Source organism: Oryx dammah, unplaced genomic scaffold (assembly GCF_014754425.2).
Source record: "Oryx dammah isolate SB20612 unplaced genomic scaffold, SCBI_Odam_1.1 HiC_scaffold_3, whole genome shotgun sequence".
Classification (NCBI taxonomy): domain Eukaryota; kingdom Metazoa; phylum Chordata; class Mammalia; order Artiodactyla; family Bovidae; genus Oryx; species Oryx dammah.
Genome location: NW_024070187.1, coordinates 16,925,884 through 16,948,283, shown reverse-complemented (window position 1 = coordinate 16,948,283; position 22,400 = coordinate 16,925,884). Strand labels below are relative to the sequence as shown.

Here is a 22,400-nt window from a genome sequence, read left to right as displayed (position 1 = left end):
TGCCGTAACACAGCACTACAGACTTACTCAGTTTCTGGAGGCTAGAAATCTAAGAATCAAGGTGTTGGTAGGGTGATCTCTTCCGAGTCCTTCCTCCCTGTCTTGTAGATGGCCATCTTCCTCCTGTGTTTTTCACATGGTCTTCCCTCTGTGTCTGTTGCTGTCCTAATCTCTTCTTCTTAAAAAGACAGCAGTCGTACTGGGTTAGGGCCCAGTTATATGACCTCATTTTACTCTACCTCTTTAAAGGCCCTGTCTCCAAATACAGTCACCTTCTGAGGTACTCGGGCTTAGGACTTAAATATATGAATTTCAGGTGAACACAATTCAGCCCATAATACTTCCTATCTGCATCACAGAAGTAAGAGACTTACTTAGGAAAACAAGGCAATTATATCCTGTGTAATGTCAGAGAAAAAGGAGCCATAATTATGCAAAATTAAAGACAGACTTGGAAAGCATTACTCAATTCTTAATATGCCAACCTCAGCATTTCTGGTTTGTTATCATACCTCGAACGATACTACCACCCCTCCTCGCCTAATTTGCTTTTTATATTGTTAGCTAATTAAACCCGCCAAGCAAATTTCTGGATTAGGTCTCGTGCTGAAACGCACGCTGAGCTTTCACTTTCCGCACAAAAGAGATATTCCCACCGTCTAGTGAACTCCGGGAGCTGGTGACTGGTGACGGACAGGGAGGCCTGGCGTGCTGCGATTCATGGGGTCGCAAAGAGTCGGACGCAACTGAGCGACTGGACTGAACTGAACTGAACCGCAAGTTCTACGCGCTTTACTCCATCATCCGCCCTCCCCCAGCCTCTCACGACTATTACCCACCCATCCTTTCCAAAGCGTTGGTCACCTACATCTGCAAATTCTACACGTTGCATTTCCATCACCCTGCTGTTTCTGGGTGGAGGAAAGGGTCATTTCTTCCTCTGAATCCCGACTTAGATAAGGCAGCAATCATGTCCTTTTGCTCCAGGAGACGGGGCGAGGACTTCTCTCCCAGCTCAGGGTAAAAGTGCTAATGTTTAGGCTGAGTCATATGAACGGCCTATTGACCTGGCAGTGTTTAAGCACGCAACTGACAATGGACACAGGAAGTCTGATAACCAATCAGAGGGTAAATATGTGCGAGCATCTTTTTCTCAGGGGTAGGTCACTGCCAAGTCCGACCCAGCGGAGGGGCGCGACCCGGCTTAAGCAACCAACTTTCAGGACGCGAGCCCAGCCGGGTCCGCAGACCTCAACAGCGCGGCTGCGAGCGCGTCCCCGTTTCCGCTCGGGCGACGCTGATTGGAGGGACAGGCGGAGACGGTGGGCGCAGCCAATCCGGAGTGGCATGCGCGTCTTCTCCCCGCCCCTGGGCGTCAAGGGGAGTTGGCCCTGGGGCCCGGCACCAGTGTCTGGGAGGCTCTCGTGGGGTCTGCGGCAAGAGCCCAGGGCTGCGGGCACCGGCACACAGGCCATGGCCTCCCCCGGGCTTCCCCCGCCCCCCACCGAGGACGCGCCCTGGCCTCTGCACCTCCTGCACGCGCCCCCGGGGCTGCTGCGGCTGGACCCCACGGGCGGCGCGCTGCTGCTGCTCGTCCTCGCCGCGCTGCTGGGCTGGAGCTGGCTGTGGCGGCTCCCGGAGCGGGGCATCCCTCCCGGGCCCGCGCCCTGGCCCGTGGTGGGCAACTTCGGCTTCGTGCTGCTGCCGCCTTTTCTCCGAAGGAAGAGCTGGCCGTATCGCCGGGCGAGAAACGGAGGAACGAATCCCTCGGGCCAGGGCGTGCAGTTGCTCCTGAGCGACCTGGGCCGTGTGTACGGCAACATCTTTAGCTTCTTCATCGGCCACTACCTGGTGGTGGTCCTCAACGACTTCCACAGCGTGCGGGAGGCGCTGGTGCAGCAGGCCGAGGTCTTCAGCGACCGCCCGCGGGTGCCGCTCACCTCCATCATGACCAAGGGGAAGGGTGAGCTGGGCCGCGCCTCGGGGGTCACGGGCCGTGTGAACGCGCGGCTGGGGCTGCAGGTGCGCAGAGGCTGTGGGTTCTGTGCCCCTGCGGCCGCGCACCCGGCCCGCCTCACACCTGCAGCCGGAGGTGGAGGGAGGCGCGCCTCCCACTCCTGGATCCCGTCGGTCCAGCTGGGATAGGCTCCATCTGCCCCAGGAGTATTCACTCCTTCCCAGAACAGGGCCTCACTCTTCAGGCTGTGTTCCTGACGAGAAACTTTGGCCTGGTTAAAAAGAGAGAGGGATATTTACACCGTTGGCCTTCTGAGTGCAAGAATTTAATGTGATTATTTTCCCATAAGATAGGAGCCAATTGACAAGCCTAATACATCAGGTTCAGAGCCTCTGATTCCTGCTTATGGAAGTCTAAGTTGGGCAGTTTTAAGGCTTAGTAAACATCTTATCTGCTGCAGTCGAATATCACAGTTGCCCTTTGTTTATCAGTGTTCCCTCTGTTGTATTGGCCGGCACGGGTCCCAGATTATTTTTCCATCTGTGCCAATTCTGTCCTTAACTCAGGTGTTAATTTCAATGTCTTTCCTGCAGGGAGTTTTGGTTTTGTTTTGTTTTTTCCCCTCACTTCTGCTCCAGGTAAGTTAGGCTCCCTTGTTAGAACTTGTTTAATTGCAAAAGTACTTTTCCTTTGCTGCAGTTATCAGTCCTGAGGCTTCAGAATTTTATAACCTTGGGCTCAAAGTTGTGTCTTCACCACTACTCTGACATCTAGGAGGACAGAGTAATTCCTTGTCCTTCCTAGCACGCAGTGGCGTAGTCCTGTAGGGTGTGTGCGCTCAGTCGTGTCTGACTCTGCGACCCCATGGACTGTAGCCCACCAGGCTCCTCTGTCCATGGGATTTTTCAGATAGGAACGCTGGAGTGGGGTGCCATTCCTTCTCCAGAGAATCTCCTGACCCAGGGGTTGAACGCCTTGTCTGTTGCGTCTCCTGCACTGGCAGGCAGATACTGCACCATTGTGCCACCTGGAAGTAGGAGTCGGTAACTGTTAAGTAAACGAACTACTCTTCCCCTTCTTGGAATGTGGCATAAAGAGATTCAGGCTTTTTACACCCTGATTAAGCCAGATTTTTTGCATCAGGATTTTAAATGAATAGTAAAGATGATCTTAATATTTTAATGTTTAAAATATTAATTTTGATATTACTGAAAAATTACACACATCGTAGTCCATACTTCACCTTCTCCACGCCTTCACACAGGCTGCTGCTTCTACCTGGAATTCTCTTCTGATCTCATGGCCACCTGGAGAACTTCTGCCTGCTTTTCTTCTTTCTCTCTCTCTTTTTTAATGTGGTGAAGTACAGATAGCATAAAATTTACCATCTTAATCATTTTTAAGCATACAGTTCAGCGGCATTAAGTCAATAACATTGTGAAACCATCACCGCTATCTCCAGAACCCTCTTCATCTTTCAAAACTGGAACTTTATACCCATTAAACAAACACTAAACACCCACTGAACATTAAAGTCTCTAACCTCTGGCAACCACCATTCTATTTTCCATCCTAGGTAATTTATTTAAGTGGAATCATGCAGTATTTATCCTTTTGTGACTGATACATTTCACCTCATACAATGTTTTAAGGTTCATCTATCTAGTGGCATGTGTGAGAATTTTCTTCCTTTTTAAGAGTGACTGCTGTTCCATTTAACGTTTGCAGTGCACTTTGTTTATCCATTCCCCCTTGGTGGACTATTGGGTACTTCTGTCTTTAGACTATTGTGAAAAATGCTGCTGTGAACATGGTGTATCTACAAATAACCGCTCAGAGTGCTGCTATCAGTTCTTTTGGGTGTAAATCCAGAAGTGCTTGATCATAGGTAACTCTATGTTTAATTTTTGAGTAACTGCCATACCATTTTCCATAGCAGCTGCACCATTTTCCATTCCTACCGGCGATAACCCACATTCCTACCGGCAATGACCTACATTCCTACCGGCAGTGACCCACACTCCAGTTTCTCCGAATCCTCGCCAATACTTGTGTGCTGTTTTCTCATACCTGCTTCAATGTCTCCTCTCTGAGGATATGTTCTATGACATATTTCTCTACCCTCCCAGGCAGAGGTGCGCTACTCTTCTCTGTGATACCACTGTTTTCATTTAAACTGTCCTCCCATTCCCTACCAGTCAGTCAGTAAGTCTTGTCAGTTCCTACTGCAGATACATCCATGAGCTGTATCCATTCACTTTTCCCCATCTCCAGCTTATCCAAGCTACAATCAGTTCTCATCTCTTACTGCAGAAGACTCTTAACTAGCCTGCTTGCTTCTGCTCCGATCATTCATATATACAGCAATCAAAAGGATCTCTAAAAAAAAAACACACGAATCAGAACAAATCATGTCACTCTGCCACTGAAACCAATTGCTTCCGACCCGGTTCTTGACCTGTATGCCCTAAAGGATCTGGCGTCTGTTTGCCTTTTGGAGTTTATCTTTTTCTCCTCTCCCTTTGCTTGTACATTACAAATACAGTGTGCTCTGGACACACTAACCTGATTCCTGGCAAGTTGGTGACTGCCTCTGGCTACTGGGTTTTGTTATCCGTGGGCCTGGAATAACTTTTTACTTGGCTGACTCTTTATCATCTCTTAGGTCAAATGTCACCTTTCACTTCTAGTTTAGACACTGTCCAATATCATAACTTAATCTCATTCATATTCCACTAAACTCATTTATTAAACATTTTGAAAGCATTTAGCATATTACCAACCCCGTCTTCCTCCAGAATGTGTCATCTGTGAGGGTAAAGACTTAGGTCATCTCAACCACTGTACCCCCACTAATTGGCACAGAGGAGGTAGTCAAGAAATGAATGAACGCATGCACCCAAGCACCTATTGTTGTTCTTACCACGTTGTATTGTCACTTTTGTTGCATGCCTGTCTTTTCCTCCTGATTTTTTAAAGGTAAGAATTAGATTTTCTTCTTTGAGGTCCTTCTTGGTGGATGTATAGTTTGGTCAATAATCCATAATAAGGCAGTTTTTTTTTTTTAATTGGAAGATAATTGCTTTACAATACTGTGCTGGTTTCTGCCGTACAATCAGCGTGAATCAGTCGCAGGTATACATGTGTCCTCTCCCCCTTAAAGCTCCCTCCCATCTGCCCCCTCGTCCCACCCCTCTAGACTGTCGCAGAGCCCTGGGCTGAGCTCCGTGTGTCAGCAGCAAATCCCCACCAGCTCTGTTTTCCAGATGGTAGCGTGTGTGTCTCCGCGTGCTCTCTCCTTGCGTCCCCCCTCCCCCTCCCCCACTGTGTCCACAAGCCAGTCCTCTGTGTCTGACTCCGCTGCTGTTCTGCAGGTAGGCTCATCAGCACTGTCTTTCCAGATGCCATACACATGCATTAATATACAGTGTTTGTCTTTCTCCTTCTGACTTACTCTGTACAATAGGCTCTGCCTCTTGGAGGAATTAATACTTTAAGGGAAGCACCAGATTATCCCGGGCTCTCAAGACTTTCCTAAATAACGAGGGATCTGATAACAAGCTGTGATCCAACTAATACTTAAAAACTGCCTTATTAGATATAATAAGGGAGTTATTATTATATGTAATATAATAAGGCAGTTATACATAAATATATTGTAAAGCATTTATTATTTATACATAATAAGGTAGTTATATATAATAAGGTAGTTATTATTACATATATAAGGTAGTTGTTATATATAACAAGGCAGTTTTTAAGTATTAGTTGGATCACAGCTTGTTATTAGATCCCTCCTTATGGGAATGTCTTGGGTGCCCAGGATAATTTACTGCTTCAGGGTCTGACCTAAAAGTATTAATTCCCCCAAGACACAGCTAGGACTTCTCAGGCGATGCTGCTCTGGTGTTCTGGTGGATGTATGTTGGGCAAATGTCCTGGAAGAAATTTCTGTTGCTAGTGAAGCTGATTGACAGGAGAGGGTAAAGCAAGAACCATATGTAACAAGGGAAATGCTTCTGGATTTTACTTGGAATAAACAATAGGCCATCTGCACAGGAAAATGTAGATAGTCAAGGAATCTTTTAATGGAATTGTTTCAAAGGTGAAGAATCAAACGGGAGAAGGTAAATTTATCTCAAGATGCCCATCAGGGGACAAAGGAGCAGATGAGTTCTGGGTTGACTTCATAGATCTACAGGTGGATGGCATGGTCAGCTTGAAGGAGAGCAGCCACAGGAGTGAAAGGCTGAGAGACAGCGAGATCGGAGGAGTGCCCAGGCTTTCCTCACCCCCTGCTCACTCCCTTCAGTGTCGTTTCCAACGGCAACATTATAAAATGTGACATTGTCCAGAAGGAGGCTGTGTAGGCTATAAGAGAAGGTGATATTAGGAACTGGAGACCAGTGTGTTATTAAATGTTTCTTACAAGAAATTGTTTTTAAAGAATTTTGCTACTGAAGTTGGTGAGACTAGCAGAGAAAGAATGTTTCATGAATAGTCATGTGCTGGAAATTGTTCACTTAACACATTGTCAACGAGTTCTAGCATGTAGGAAAGTTATTTATTTGAGTTTTTCAAATGATTGTGCTTAGACAAGTTGGTGTTGTTTTTAAGCATAAAAACTATAGTCAGCTAGGTAGGCCATAAAGATGTTCCACATTAGCTATGCCCATCAAACCTATTGATCCATCTGATTCTGTTCCTGAGCAGGAATAGTTAATAAAGCTACAAAGTCAGGTTAAGAGGTACAAACTACTAGGTATGAAATAAATAAGCTACAAGGGTATATTGTACCTCACAGGAATATAGCCAATATTTATAATAATGTTAAATGGAGTATAATTTAAAAATACAGAATCATCTTGTATACCTGAAGCTAATTTTGTATACCTGAAATTAATATAATATTGTAAATCAACTCTACTTCAAATAAAAAAAGTTTTTTAAGTCAGAGCCAAGTCTAGTTTGAAAACCTCAAGGCAAAACTAATGAACACTTGAGACCTTCTCTGGCATTTTTCAGGTTATAACTAGAGAATAGAGGGTTTTAGAAGGGCTTTTCTCTCTAGTGGTGAAAATGGGAGAATGGGCATCTCAGGGTAGCTCCTGATTCTTGGAGAAGCTGGTTCACAGTAAGAAAGAAGAAAGTCAGGCAGGCAGAAAGAAGTGAAAGTGGGTGTGGAGAGAAGGAGTTCTGTGACACTGAGTCCTCTCTGATGTGGTGACACCCAGCTCTTTCTGCTTTTTGATTCCATCCACAGCCTACTTGGCCTTCTTGCCAAACTAGATTGAGGGTATGTTTTGTTATTTCCAAACCAGAGTCCTGATTTTGCTTTGCAGTTGTTTTTATTTTTCAGTGTTTTTCTATCCCCCTTGAGATGAAGTCTTTGTAGACAACCATTGTATACATAAGAATAGTGTGAAATCGCTCAGTCGTCTCCGACTCTGCAATCCTGTGGACTGTAGGCCACCGGGCTCCTCTGTCCATGAGATTTCCCAGGCAAGAATACTGGAGTGGGTTGCCATTTCCTTCTCCAGAGGACATTCCTGACCCAGGGATCAAACCCAGGTCTCCCTCATTGCAGGCAGATGCTTTAACCTCTGAGCCACCGATGTCAAAAAAAAAAAAAAGAATGGAGGTGTCAACAATTGGAAGATGTGCCTGAACCTCTTCCAAACACTCCAAGACTCTAAGACTTCCCGACCAGGGTATTTACAAGGTTTGAAACCCTGATGCCATTAATTCTGATCATGCCTCTCATCCTTGGCATTCTCAGACACTGTCTCCTTGGACACCTCTTAGATCTTGCACTTCATATCTGTCAAAGTGAAAGTGTTAGTCACTCAGTCGTGTCCGACTTTTGCAACCCTACGGACTGTAGCCTGCCAGGCTCCTCTATCCCTGGAATTCTCCAGGTAAGAATACTGGAGTGGGTTGCCATTTCCTGTTCCAGAGGATCTTCCTGACCCAGGGATCAAACCCAGGTCTCCTGCATTTGAGGCAGATTCTTTACCATCTGAGCTACTGGGCAAGTCCTCATACCTGTCAAGTTGTTGTCAATACCCAATGCCCAAGTACCGGCCTCTCTTGAGAGAGTTCCCTCCTTTTCCCCGCCTTATCTAAACCTGAATTTTTCCCTAAAGATAATCCAGCCCCTTTTTAACTTCCCCCAAGTTCTTTGTTTTTCTAAAATGTGCCTTCATATACATCCTTATTTACAAATGAAGTATCACTCAGATGTTACTGCTTTCACTCAGCTGACAGGATGCTCTTTCCTCTGTCTACACTGAAACCTCAATAACCTCCAACATACAACATTTAATACAATGTATCCCAACAATGGAACATTCAGTATAGTCCAACATACAGCATTCAATCCTGTACAGTCCAACAGTGCAACATTCAATACCATACATACCAATTATGCAACTTTAGTGCAACCCACCATACAACATGCAATATGCTATGCAACTTCAGTAGAGTCCAGCATAAAACAGTATATTAGAGTTGTTGATTTATCCAGTTCCTCAAAAAAAACAAAGCATCTTGAGAACAGTGACTCTGTCTTTTAAATCCATATGCCCTTAGTAGCTGACACATAGGGGACTCTAAATAAATATTGGAAAAACTAATAGAGGGCATTTTGCTAGATAAAATGTTTCTAAAATCCAAATGTATGGATTTAAAGATGAGTTTAAAGGTGAGAGTTTGAAAGATGATAAGTAGGTGACAGAGACTGAGGACCTAACAAAAGAATAAAATCCCTTGAGAAACAGGACAGACCAGAGATGTCATATGTGACATCTTAAATTAGATGGTAGTTAACATTAGGATAAAATCCTGAAGTTAGAATGAGAGGCCGTATCTTTCCAAGGAAAGAGAAGGGAGCCCAATAGCGCAGCCTCTGAATGTTGACGGCAGCAAAAGGTTTAGGCATGGTTAAAGACAGGAAGTGTGACTAAGCTGTGGTTCCCTAGAAAATAGTTTATGGGGCTTTAGTAAACAAGAGAGTCTAGTTTCAGGAGTAGTTCATAAATTTTTATTCCTTCTTTGTCTTGAAAATCACACACCACACCAGAGGGACTTTGCACAGAAGCACCTACCCCATCCATGATGAAATGGAGCTATAACCCTGTACCACAACACATGAAGACAAAGAATGGAGACAGGATTGGCAAAGGACTTCAAAGAGTGGTGGGTGACCACCCTTAAGTTTCTACAGGGGGAGGTACTAATGGAGTTTGGTACAGTTGTTCCTGAGGAATCCGAAGTACCAGTGATCACAGGAGATAGGGATGAGCCAGAGAGCTGAAAACAGCACTTGCTAGAAGTGCATATAAACTATAGTTAGACTAATTCCTTATCACCGCCACCTTCCCGGCAGAAAATAGAAAATAGATGCTTTTGGAGAACTTTGGATTTTAGTGACCTCTTGGTCAGCCGGTGATTTGAAGTAGGGAGGGGAATGAGGGCAGAGGGCTATGACCTTGTGCCATGCAAGATGAAAATCTGCCACGATGAGAAGCCTGTGCACTGCAACTGGAGAGTAACCCCCACTTGCCGCAACTAGAGACAGCTGGAGTGCAGCAACGAAGACCCAGCACAGCCCCCAAACTAAAGAAACAAAGGATAAGGAAGGCATTACATGGTGATAAAAGGAACCCTTTTTTTTAACCAGGAAGATAAAATATTTCTAAATTTGAATGTAGCTGACAATGTCATCTGGCATATACAACATAGATACAGAGATATATAAAATTTTCGTGTATTTTAATTATATATTTTAATTCATAAAATATTTATATATATATATATACACACATAACAAAAACATAATTGCAACAAGAAATTGACAAATACCATTAGAGCAAAATATTTTAACATAAGTATTTGAATAGTTGAGCGATCAGGCAGGTAAAAATTTGGTAAGGATAAAGAAGATTGGATTCTAACAGTTATCTGGCTTTCTTTGCTGGAAAGGACCTTACAGTCCAGGTTTAGTGTATTTATCACCTAAATGTAGTGGATCATTTTTTAGTGCTCTGGTCCTTCATATGAAAAAAAGATTTACTAAGGTCATGTACCAATATGCAAAAATCACTATCTTTTCGTTTTCTTCTTTAGTTTCAAAATGACAATTTTACAATGCTAAATTTCAATTGTATTGGATACATGTATATGTATGGCTGAGTCCCTTTGGCTGTTCACCTAAAATTATCACAACATTGTTAATTGGTTATACTCCAATATAAAATTAAAAGTTTTTTTTTTTAATTTCAAAAAAAGAGGGCCTTATACCCAATAATTGCTTATATAAAAATTCTTCCCTACTTTATTTGGAAATTAATTAAAATTGATCACATTCTAGACTAAAAAGCTAGCCTCATCAGTGTAAAAAATCAGCATAAGCCAGTTAACCTAGGTGGCAAAAGAGAATCATAACAGAAGAAAAACTTTATACTTCAAATGCATTGAAGAGACATGCAAACAATACTTGTGGACTGCAGCTAAGGTGGATCTCAAAGACAACTGTAGAGCCTTGAAAAGTGAAAGTGTTGGTCTCTCAATAGTGTCTGACTCCTTGCAACACCATGGACTGTAGCCCAAGGCTCCTCTGTCCATGGGATTCTCCAGGCAAGAATCCTGGAGTGGGTAGCCATTCCCCTCTCCAGGGGATCTTCCCAACCCAGGGGTGTCTCCTGCATTGGCATGCAGATTCTTTACACTGAGCCACCTGGGAAACCTTTGTAGAGCCTTCACTATCCTTTATTAGGATAAAGGTCTGAAAATTAGTGGGCTTCCCTGGTGGCTCAGTGTTAAAGAATCTGCATGCAGGAAACGTGGGTTTGATCACTGGGTCGGGAAGATCCCCTAGAGAAGGAAATGGCAACCCATTCCAGTATTCTTGCCTGGGGAATCCCATGGACAGAGAAGCCTAGCGGGCTACAGTCCATGGGGTCCCAAAGAGTTGGACACAACTTAGCAACTAAACAACAGCAACAATATACAATAAAACAGACTAGAAAACCTGTAAATGGAGCTGTCTGTATACAACAAATGTGTGACAGAGGAGGTGGTATAGATCAGTAGGGGAAAGGAGAAGCTGTCCCATTAATGCTGCTTGAATAACAGATTATCAAAACAGGGGGTAAAGTGGATTCCTTCTTCACAACAAGTAGGAATACCTAACATAAATATAAACTCCAGGTAGGCTATAGAGACTTAAATGTCAAAAAGCAAAATGTTTTAATTTTACAAGAAAATTGTTGTATTTATGAACCTGGGGTAGGAAAAGATTTTAAAAATAAGATACGCAGAATAAACCACCAAGAAAAGATTGGTAAATGCAACTGCCTTCATATTTAAAACTTGTTTATCAAGTAGTAGCATGAAAACATGAAAAAAGCAGCTCAGATGATGGAAGACAATATCTGCTTTGCATGTAGAATATATAAGAAGAAAATTGCACAGTGTATAAGTACAAGTCACAGAATAGGAAACTTGGGCAATAGCCATATGAGAAGCTGTTCTAACTCACTGTAACAATCAGGGACATGCAAATAAAAATCAGATGAGATCACATTTCAGCCCTCTGATTGGCAAAAATAAAATGTTGATAACTGCCAAGTGATGGCAACTATTTGATGAGATCGTTAATATACTTCTGGTAGGCACACTTTTAGGGTCTTCTCCACTTTGGAGAGGAGTTTGGCGGTACCTAGTCACATTGAAGGTGTGCAATTTTATGACACATCAATGTACTGTTAGCAATGTTTTCAAAATTCTGATGGAGGGGGAAATGTACAATTAATACATTTGCTGAAAATCTTTAGAAATCTGTCTCTGATGGATCCTTTCCCAGGAAACTACTAGAGGACAGGCTTCAACAAAGTACAGCAGTGAAAGAAGAAAAAGACATAGATTCCAGGGAAATGGGTTCAACACAGGAGGGTCCAAAAAATTTCTATACTGCGCTACAACACTTCAGTTGTGTTCAATTCTTTCTGACCCCATGGACTGTAGCCCAGCAGGCCCCTCTGTCCATGAGATTCTCCAGGCAAGAATATTGGAGTGGGTTGCCATGCCCTCCTGCAGGGGATCTTCCCAACCCAGGGATCAAACCCATGTCTCATTATGTCTCCTGCATTGGCAGGCAGGTTCTTTACCACTAGCACCACCTGGGAAGCCCCCCTCCCAAAATTTTGTAGATGATGACAAATGGAAGTCATAAAATACCTAAAGAAAAGGCCTAGAAAGAATCTCATATTTGAGCAGATGTGTGGAAGAGTCCAGGCAGGGAAATGAACCTGATAAATCATTCAGAACGTTTGACCATATGGCTGTTTTTTTAATTGAGAATCATTTTATATAGACAGGCTTAACCACTGAGAGAGGTCTTTATTTCATTCTCAGCTGTATTCACAGTGTCCCAGTGTCTGGTACATAGTAGGCATTCAGAAATATTTGTTAAGTGAATGAAGCATGTCCTTGAAGGTAGCAGGAATGAAGTAGATGAAAAATGGGAAGGAAGGAGGAGAACTGGCTGAAACAATAAAGCACACCATGGAAAAAGAGGAGGGTGAAATACATGACAGGAAGCAAGGAATATTCGAGAACAGTTTGATGCAACATCTGAGAGCAGTTCTGTTGGGTTTGATGGTGAAAGATGTATAACATAAGTGAGAATCAAAGAAGATGTGGTTGTGAATGTCCGAGAGTTCAGATGCTTTTAAATTAGGGCTGTTTGCAACAACAGACATTTTAGATTACTTGCCAGTTCTTGGATCCAAGCTCTGATGAGCACTATTCTAATTCAGTTGGGTCATTGATTTAATCAGCTAATACTTAACAAGCTCTTCCTCTGTATGCAGCACTATGTCAGAAGTTTGGATTTTAATGACAAGCAAACTTGGAGAAGACAATGGCAGCCCACTCCAGTACTCTTGCCTGGAAAATCCCATGGACGGAGGAGCCTGGAAGGCTGCAGTCCATGGGGTCGCTGAGGGTCGGACACGACTGAGCGACTTCACTTTCACTTTTCACTTTCATGCATTGGAGAAGGAAATGGCAACCCACTCGAGTGTTCTTGCCTGGAGAATCCCGGGGACGGGGTAGCCTGGTGGGCTGCCATCTGTGGAGTCGCACAGAGTCGGACACGACTGAAGTGACTTAGCAGCAGCAGCAAACTCAGATATTGTCCCTGCCCTCCTGTGCACTCTGTTACTGTGCTGCTTCTTCTGTTCATAATGTCTAGAATATGGGTGTACCTAGCTTGAGATGTTTTCTAAGGCTGGGTTCACTTTAAGAAAATAAGATTTTGAAATTTATGTAACTCTAGAAATCGAGTCTTGTTTTCTCTTATTTCACCTGGAGTTATAATAATAAGCTTTTTAGCAAAGTTTTCTAATGAAATTAGATATTTTTGTTATTAGAAACATACACTATCTGGATAACTAAAATTTGCCAGTCGTTCTTCTTGGGTGGTGGTCCTTATCTATACATATATGAGCTTTGCACAAGTGACTTGAGAAATACAAGTCCACTTCATGGTTGGTCCTCTTCAGTATTAAATCAAGCTTTGCTGTCTCTCACCTTCTTTCCTTGGTTTCCTTTTGCAGGGATTGTATTTGCACGTTATGGTCCAGTCTGGAAACAACAGAGGAAGTTCTCTCATTCAACTCTTCGTCATTTTGGCTTGGGAAAGCTTAGCTTGGAGCCCAAGATTATTGAGGAATTCAAATATGTGAAAGAGGAAATGCAAAAGCACGGAGAAGCCCCTTTCGACCCTTTCCCCATCGTCAACAACGCCGTCTCTAACATCATTTGTTCTTTGTGCTTTGGTCGGCGCTTTGATTACACCAATAGTGAATTTAAGAAAATGCTTAATTTTATGTCAAGAGCATTAGAAATTTGTCTGAACACCCAGCTCCTCCTGGTCAACATATGCTCGTGGCTCTATTACCTTCCTTTTGGACCATTTAAGGAATTAAGACAGATTGAAAAGGATTTAACCATTTTCCTTAAAAAAATCATCAAAGACCATCGAGAGTCTTTGGATGTAGAGAACCCTCAGGACTTCATCGACATGTATCTTCTCCATGTGGAGGAGGAGAAGAAAAATAATAGCAATAGTGGTTTTGATGAAGATTACTTATTTTATATCATTGGCGATCTCTTCATTGCTGGCACTGATACCACAACTAACTCTTTGCTTTGGTGCCTCCTGTATATGTCACTGCACCCCAACATTCAAGGTAATAAACAGATGTTTCCTTTATTCATGGCAAAACCAGGATATTTAAATCAGGATCAACAACCTTGGTGATCCTGTGGCTCCTATCAATAAGCAACATCTTCAGGCTGGAAAACAAAATGGAAATGCTTGCATCTCATAGGGAATTGGTAAGGTGTTAACAGTGCAACTCCAAGATTCTAGACAGTGGCACTAAGGTCACAGCTTGCATGCATCTGCTTTAAATCTCTACAGGTCTGATTCTGTGTGAAATCTAGGATGAAGAAAGAACTTTAGAGAAGACTCTTTTAGAGTTGAAGAGTATCATAATCATCTGAACCCATCCATCTTTTTTGAAAATGAGACCAGAGGCCCAGAGTTCTGTGATTTTCACAAGGTCACAGAGCTAGTTCCACCACATCAATACCAGTAGGTAGTGAATATCAGTGGAAGGACAGGGGGAAGAAGTGTATTCATTTTCCATTGCTCCTACAACAAATAACCACACACTTAGTGACTTAACACAAATTTGTTTTCTTAGAGTTCTGTACATTAGAAGTCTAACCGTCTCAGTGAGCTAAAATCAAGACATTGGCAGGGCTGTGTGCCTTGCTGGATACTCTGGAGGAGAATCCATCTCCTTGCCATTTCCAGCTTCCTTGGCTGGTGGCCCCTTTGCTCCCATTTTGAAGTCAGCAATCTTGTATCTCTCCGGCCATTTTTTCGTAGTCACATCTCCCTCTGACTCTAAACTCAACTGGGAAAAGTTCTCCAATTTTAAAACCCATGTAATTAGTCTGGGCACACCGAGAAAATCCAGCATAATCTCCCCAGCTCAAGGTCCTTCATTTAATCAAAGTCCCTTTACCATATAAGATAGCATACTCACAGGTTCTAAGTGATTATGGACATCTTGGGGGACCATTGTCTGCCTACTATAGATGGGATTTTGCCTACCTGTGTTCATTAACTATTGATGAGTAGCAAATTATCCCAGAATTTAGCATCTTAAAAGAACAACCATTTATTATGTCATATAATTTCTGAGGATCAGGAATTTGGAGCAGCTTAGCCTGGATGTTCTGTATAGGATTTCTTATGAAATTATAATCAAGATGTTGGCCGGGGTGACAAATACCTGTAGACTTGACTAGGACCCTCTAGCAAGATGGTTCACCCACATGACTGCTGGCGGGCCTTGCCCTTCAGACCTTGACTTGGCTGCCAGCTTCTCCCAGAGTGAATGACCCAAGAGTGGGTGGTCCAGACAAAAGCCATGGTGGTCAACTCTAACCCAAGCTCAGAATGGTCATACCGTTACTTCTCCCTATTCTGTTGGTATAAAGTGGGAGGGGACGGCACAAAGATGTGACCACCAAGAGGTGAGGTCACTGGGGGTCATGTTGAGCTCTCACACATCGTCACACATAAAAGCTTAGAGAGCCAGTTCAAAGTTGATACGAGAGAGTGATTCAGACTGGTCCTGAATCCAGTGCACCTTCCCCTTGGCCCCTCTGCTCTGCCATGCTCTGTTAAGAGTCCCAGGCTGGTACAGAGTCCCTGGGGCCAGCTGCCTCTACTGGGATATCTGACCGGTGCTTCACTTCATGGAGGCTAAGTCAGCTTCTACTGCTTCACTTCACGGAGGCTAAGTCAGCTTCTACTGCTGACTTCCCAGCTGTGTGGGTGTGGTGATGGGAAGTGTGCATGGGAGGGCAGTCTCTCCTGGCTTATCCTTTGGATTCTGCTTTCCTTTTTTTTTTTATAGAAAAGGTTCATGAAGAAATTGCAAGGGTCATTGGTGCTGACCGTGCCCCCTCCCTCACTGACAAGGCGCGGATGCCCTACACAGAGGCCACCATCATGGAGGTGCAGAGGCTGAGCACCGTGGTGCCGCTCTCCATCCCTCACATGACCTCAGAGAAAACAGGCAAGTCCAGAGCCTTCCTCCTTGGAATGCCCTTGAGGGGAACCCAGCCCCTTAACCCAGAGGACCTGAGGTGAGGGTGCAGCGGGGAGTCGGCATTGTCATGGATAATCAAATGTCCAGGGGATGCTTCAGCTGTACTGTCCCTGCTTGCTGTACAGGCTGGTGTTCCAGCACTGCCTGTCTGGTAAATGGCTCTCTAGCCTTCAAAGCATGCTCATGTACACTGGTCAGGCAAATTCTTCTGCCCTTTAAGGTGGCTGTATTGGCAGATACAATAATTAACAAAAGTCCCTCTCAGTCCTCCTGTTCTTGGAGGTCCGAAGAGCTAGACTAAATTTGGAACTAAGGAGTTCAACTGGGAATTACCCTGCATCGTTTTTAACAATTCTGCAACTGAAGCACAAATGGTGAAGAATTAGAAGAGCCCGTCTGATTCTGAGGGCACATGTTTCAGCCTCTCACCTACAGTGACATACAGGCGCTCAGACTGTAAATGTCCTTCATAGCCAGGAGTTGTCCTCTGGAGACAGCCTGTGATGAAGTGGGCTTACATCTACTTATAAGACAATTGTAGGAGGCAATCACTTATAAATAACATTGGATCACTCAACAGTTTGGTGGAAATTAGATACGAAGTATGTGCGGCATCTTTGGGGCATTGTTTAAAGTACATATGATCTTGTCAGCTGGTAAGAGCCAGTGCTGACGTCCTGTTATATCCCTTTGGTTTACCTTCTTCATTGCATTGTTGTATGGACATAAAAGACTCTGTGAGCTGTAAATTATATATAAGAATTACTGTTGTCTGAAGTGAAGTGAAAGTCGCTCAGTCATGTCCGACTCTTGGTGACCCCGTGGACTGTAGCTTGCCAGGCTCCTCTGTCCATGGAATTCTTCAGACAAGAATGGAGTGGGTAACTGTTCCCTTCTCCAGGGGATATTCCCGACCCAGGGATCAAACACAGGTCTCCTGCATTGCAGGTGTATTCTTTACCATCTGAGTTTAGTTGTTATGTCTGACTCTTTGTGACCCCATGGAGTGTGGCTGCCAGGCTCCTCTGTCCATGAGATTCTCCAGTCAAGAATACAGGAGTGGGTTGCCATGCCCTCTTTCAGGGGATTTTCCCCACCCAGGGATCGAACCTGTGTCTCGTGCATTGGCAGGTGGCTTCTTTACCACTGAGCCACCAGGGAGGAATTTATAATTTTTTAGAACAGTTTACTTGACATGCCACATGATTTCTATTTTAATGTTTCTGTTAATTATAATTTTTAATGGTTTGATTGAATTTATTAACTCAACATGCATCAGAGCAGCTCCTGTGCTCTGTCTTAGGCTGGGTCTAGGGATCATGTGGCGGAGAAGGCAATGGCACCCCACTCCACTGTTCTTGCCTGGAGAATCCCAGGGATGGCGGAGCCTGGTGGACTGCCGTCTCTGGGGTCGCACAGAGTCGGACACGACTGAAGCGACTTAGTCGCAGCAGCAGCAGCAGGGATCATGTAGAGACGATAACGGTTAATAAGGTCTTTTCCCTGCCCTCAAAGGACCTGAAAGTTTACTCTCAGCAGGTTAAGAACCTAGATACATAACTAGCTCTTTTTTTTTTTTTCAAACAGTGATGTTTACTGAGAGCTATTAGTAAAAGCATGTTGAATGATTCTGTGGTTTTGTTCTGTTTTAGTGCTCCAAGGGTATACCATTCCTAAAGGCACAATAATATTACCCAACCTATGGTCAGTACACAGAGACCCAGCCATCTGGGAGAAACCAAATGATTTCTACCCTGATCGATTTCTGGATGATCAAGGACAACTTATTAAAAAGGAAACGTTTATTCCTTTTGGGATAGGTCAGTTAAACTTTTATTTTCTTAATGGTATAATTAAGAAAGAAGTAGAACCAGAAGAATCTTTTATTATTTCATGATATTGTTTTAAAAATGTGTGTTTCTTGACAAGCCAATATATGAGAGAAATAATTTAGATAATGCATCTCCACTGTGTTCATTTCATATTTAAAAAAATGAAAGCAGTTGATTTTAAATCATTAAATGTGACTAGAAATCTTCCTTTTTGAGTTGTCCAGGTGATTGCTTAAGTCCCAGAGACCTATTAGAGTTAAGAGCAGCTTTCAACCTGCCTGAACAATGGGTGAGAGGGTGGGATCTCTGATCTCAGCAGTTACTCTTTTAGGTTCCTAGATGAGGGCAGGGAGGCTTCTTTCTATAGAAAAGAAATGCTCCAGAGATTCTCATGTGATGTCTCTGCTCTTCAATCTTCCAGGTAAGAGCAGGGAAAGAGAAAAGTAGGTATGGAGGAGACGAGGTAGCCCTCATTGTTGGGTCCATCTCCAGTTTCTATCTAGGATGAGCATAGATTTTTGTGAGTAGGAGTTAGCTAAAATGTGAACTTGGTAAAAGTTCTGATAGACTGTGGGAAGCCCTGGGGTATATGTGGCAATTTTATTTCAAACCTCTCTGTGTCTGCCTTTAAAACACTCAGTTTAGAGTTTTTGTATAAATGTATCCCTTTTGAGGTAGGAAAAGGGGTGGTCTTGTAATCCTTTTTTTCTGGTCTTATTTTTAGGGAAGCGGGTGTGTATGGGAGAGCAGCTGGCAAAGATGGAGTTGTTCCTGATGTTCGTGAGCCTAATGCAGAGTTTCACGTTTGTTTTGCCTGAGGACTCAAAGCCAATCCTGACTGGGAAATATGGTCTAACTTTAGCCCCACATCCGTTTAATATAATCATTTCAAAGAGATGAAGAACATCTCCATGAAAAGATGGTGCAGAAAATGTAAATACACATCCTTCTGAACAGATTCTTCCTTCTGTAATTGACAGTGGATCTGGCAACTCTGAAAATCTAGGCTGGGCTCAGATCAGAGAGAGATTGGAAAGATGGTTGAACATGTGGGACTTTTCCTTTTGAGGGGGGTGGTTCCTCTGCCGGAAACTTCAGCCATTTCAGTAACGCATGTGACTTGGGGGATTGCGACCAAAGTAGTGGATGGGGAAGAAGGCGATACTGCTTTTTATGCCCAGTGGGCTCCACCAGTGGGCATTTCATCTCATCTCTCAGTGCCTCAGTCTTTCCACGTGGAAGGCAGTGGTCACAAAACCTGCCTTATATCTTGGCATGCCTGTGTGCGTGCTAAGCCACTTCAGTTGTCTCCGACTCTGTGATCCTATGGACTGCCTGCCAGGCTCCTGTGTCCATGCGATTCTCCAGACGAGAATACTTGAATGGGTCGCCATTCCCTTCTCCAGGGGATCTTCCAGACCCACGGATCAAACCTGGGTCTCCTGTGGCTCCTGCACTGCAGGCAGATTCTTTACCACTGAGCTACTGCAGACACTCATCTCGGCTTGAACGGTGGTCCAATGCCTCATATCTTTTCTGACATCACTAAGATGCTGTTAAGTTCTGGAGAACAAATCCGGGAGAAGGAAGACCTACCTGTTGAAGACCCATGGCAACATGAAAATGGTGTTCAGACTTTAATACTTCATCAGAGAAGGATGTGGGCTTGAGAGACAATGAACTAGAACTTGTCTTGGAACAGAGCTTATGTCCGTTTCAGGGGACTTGTTATCATTACCCTTTTAGGATTTTAGCTTTTACTTTTTGTAGACATAGGATGAAGAGAACCCTTGTTCAGTATGTTGAGGAATGGATATGGTCTGAATGTGTATATCTGCCTTCTATTTCAACTACATCAACAGTAAGCCTAGATGAAGAAGTGGCTTCATGGCAGGATTCCTTTCTGCTGTCTTTACCCACAAGGATGTAGCTCTAGCTTTTAACTTGAGCCCTGAATAGTGAGCTCAGGAATTTTGATACTGGGATTTATAAGGGAAGGATTCGAGCTGTACTGAACGTTCCTTCCCTGTTCTTCCTTCCTGCCAGTAGGCCTAACATATCTCATCCTTGAAGACTCGCAAAGACAGGAAGGCATTCTTTTGCTTATTAAGATAACTAAATTGTTTCTTAATAAATAAGCTCCTTCTGAAAGAGCAGTTCTCGAAAAAGGCAGGTGTTTGGAAATATGGGGGTGTGTTTTCAGTTAACACAATCATGGAGGTTTGCTGCCACAAAGCCAGAATGATAAATGTCTTAGCAGTCCTAGACAATGGAGAGCAGGCCTGTCCACAGAGAACGTGCTCCAAAAGTGGCCAGGCCTTTCCTTTATTCTCCCATTATACTCCGTATATAGAAGGAATCGTGACATAACATGAGCAGCTGTACTTTTTGAGCCTTCCTCATTCTGGCACCGTACTTTATGCTTCAGTTGGATACTTATGTAATTCTTACAGACTGTCCAGTCACAGGATGATATTTTGTAGCTGATGAAGCTCAAACTTAGAAAAGCTAAGGACTTCCTGTAGTTATTAATAAGAAGTACCGCTGTTTGTTTCACACCTACCAGTTTATAACAGGAGAGTTCTTCCTGTGCCACTTCTTGGTACTTCCTCCACTAGGTCCCGTAGCAGCCTATCTCACTGCATTTTCAACATGGAAAAATGAAATACAGGCCAATCTTTAGGTGCCTTGAGCATTTTTTGTTAATTAAAATAGAAAACCTAGTGAATGAAACGCCTAGGCACTGTGAGTGAGTGGAGGGTTTGTCCTGCAGATCTTGGATGGATGGTGTGGATTACCCTGCGTAATGAGCAGGGCAGTTTGTTCCACGTTTGGAATTGCATATGCTTTGGAATTTCACTATTAACTTTGCATTAGCAAATTTATTACTCCTCGATTTATAAATACATTTTCAATATTCCCTAAACAGTTTGCAGCTAATTTGAGAAAAAAAACTATTCTGTGAGAGTATGTTGAAATAAGATGTTTATTAAACTTTAAAACATAATGCCTTAAACAAGCACTTTAAAAACATCTGTTAATGGCAAATCACTGCAAAGACTGTTAGTGCTTTCCTCCCATGTGTTGATGTTTTACGATTTTTTACTTTACGATTTACTTGAAGTGTAAAAAAAATAGTACTTTGTTTTATAAGTCTGCCTGATAGCTACTTTTAGTCCTCATCATGAACATAATTTTTGATGTTTTTATTAAACTTTTAATTTTAACTGAGATAGTGTCACTTCTGGGTTTTGGGGGCTTTTATTTGAGTTGCTAAGCAAAATTCTCTTTTACCAGATGTCAAGTTAGGAAGTGGAAGAGGGAACAGACCTCCAGAGAGAGAGAGATGGCCACATATAAGCATGATCTCCAGGCAGGAGGATAATTCTTTTAAAATAGGCTCTCTTTTACATAGTTACTCTCAGGGCTGTCTTAAAGCCCACGTTTCTTATTTCCCACATCAAAATCCAGCATGAGTTGAAGGATGGATGAATCTGTACAAGCCCGTGGTGGCAAAGTATCAAGGGCTTGTCTCAGTTACACTTCTTAGCTCAGGAAGACGAGTTTTTAAAACACCCCACCCTATGGATTTTTCCTCTAGATGAGCCCACTGCCAGCCTTCTTCCATGGCCCAGTCTTTCTCCTACAGGTTACAGCTCAGAGGTCACCTCCTCAGGCACGGCTTCCACTAAAGTCTAATCTAAAGTGGCCTTTCCCGAGAAATCATTGCTATAGACTGAATGTTTGTGTCCCTTGCCAAGAATTCATTAGTTGAAATCTGATCCCCAGTGTGATGGTATTTGGAAGTAGAATCTTTGGGAGGTGATTATGTCATGAGAGTGGAGCTCTCATGAGTGATTAGGGTCCTTATAAGAGCCTGAGAACTGCCTGGTCCCTTCTGTCATATGAGAATGCAATGCAGAGACAGCCGTCCATGAACCAGGAAGCAGGCTCTTCAGTTCAGTCCAGTCGCTCAGTCATGTCCGACTCTGCGACCCCATGAATCACAGCACGCCAGGCCTCCCTGTCCATCACCATCTCCCGGAGTTCATTCAGACTCACGTCCATCAAGTCCGTGATGCCATCCAGCCATCTCATCCTCGGTCGTCCCCTTCTCTTGCCCCCAGTCCCTCTCAGCATCAGAGTCTTTTCCAATGAGTCAATTCTTCGCATGAGGTGGCCAAAGTACAGCAAATCTGCAGATGCCTTGAGTTTGGACTTCTGGCCTCCAGAAGGGCTTCCCTGGTGGCTCAGTGGTAAGGAATCTGCCTATCAGGCTAGGAGATGCAGGTTTGATCCCTGGGTCAGAAGATCCCCTAGAGACGGAAACGGCAACCCACTCCAGCATTCTTGCCTGGGAAATCCCATGGACCAAGGACCCTGCTGGGCCACAGTGTCACCAAAGAGTCAGAC

General features: G+C 43.6%; 1 protein-coding gene across 1 annotated transcript; it reads left to right on the top strand.

The window, feature by feature from the left end:
* Positions 1-1,425: 1,425 nt before the first annotated feature.
* On the top strand, positions 1,426-21,321 carry LOC120861743 (cytochrome P450 2U1). Its single transcript, XM_040237507.1, has 5 exons — positions 1,426-1,963; positions 13,579-14,214; positions 15,961-16,122; positions 17,808-17,975; positions 18,712-21,321. Exons 1-5 carry the CDS (start codon positions 1,474-1,476, stop codon positions 18,885-18,887), a joined length of 1,632 nt encoding a protein of 543 aa, XP_040093441.1. The 5' UTR covers positions 1,426-1,473; the 3' UTR covers positions 18,888-21,321.
* Positions 21,322-22,400: the final 1,079 nt, after the last annotated feature.

Excerpts from the sequence above, each read along its gene's own strand:
- LOC120861743 (XM_040237507.1), top strand. The coding sequence starts at position 1,474 with ATGGCCTCCCCCGGGCTTCCCCCGCCCCCCACCGAGGACGCGCCCTGG. Across the intron at positions 14,215-15,960 it reads ACTGCACCCCAACATTCAAG|AAAAGGTTCATGAAGAAATT; the intron begins GTAATAAACAGA and ends TTTTTTTTATAG. Across the intron at positions 17,976-18,711 it reads GTTTATTCCTTTTGGGATAG|GGAAGCGGGTGTGTATGGGA; the intron begins GTCAGTTAAACT and ends TCTTATTTTTAG.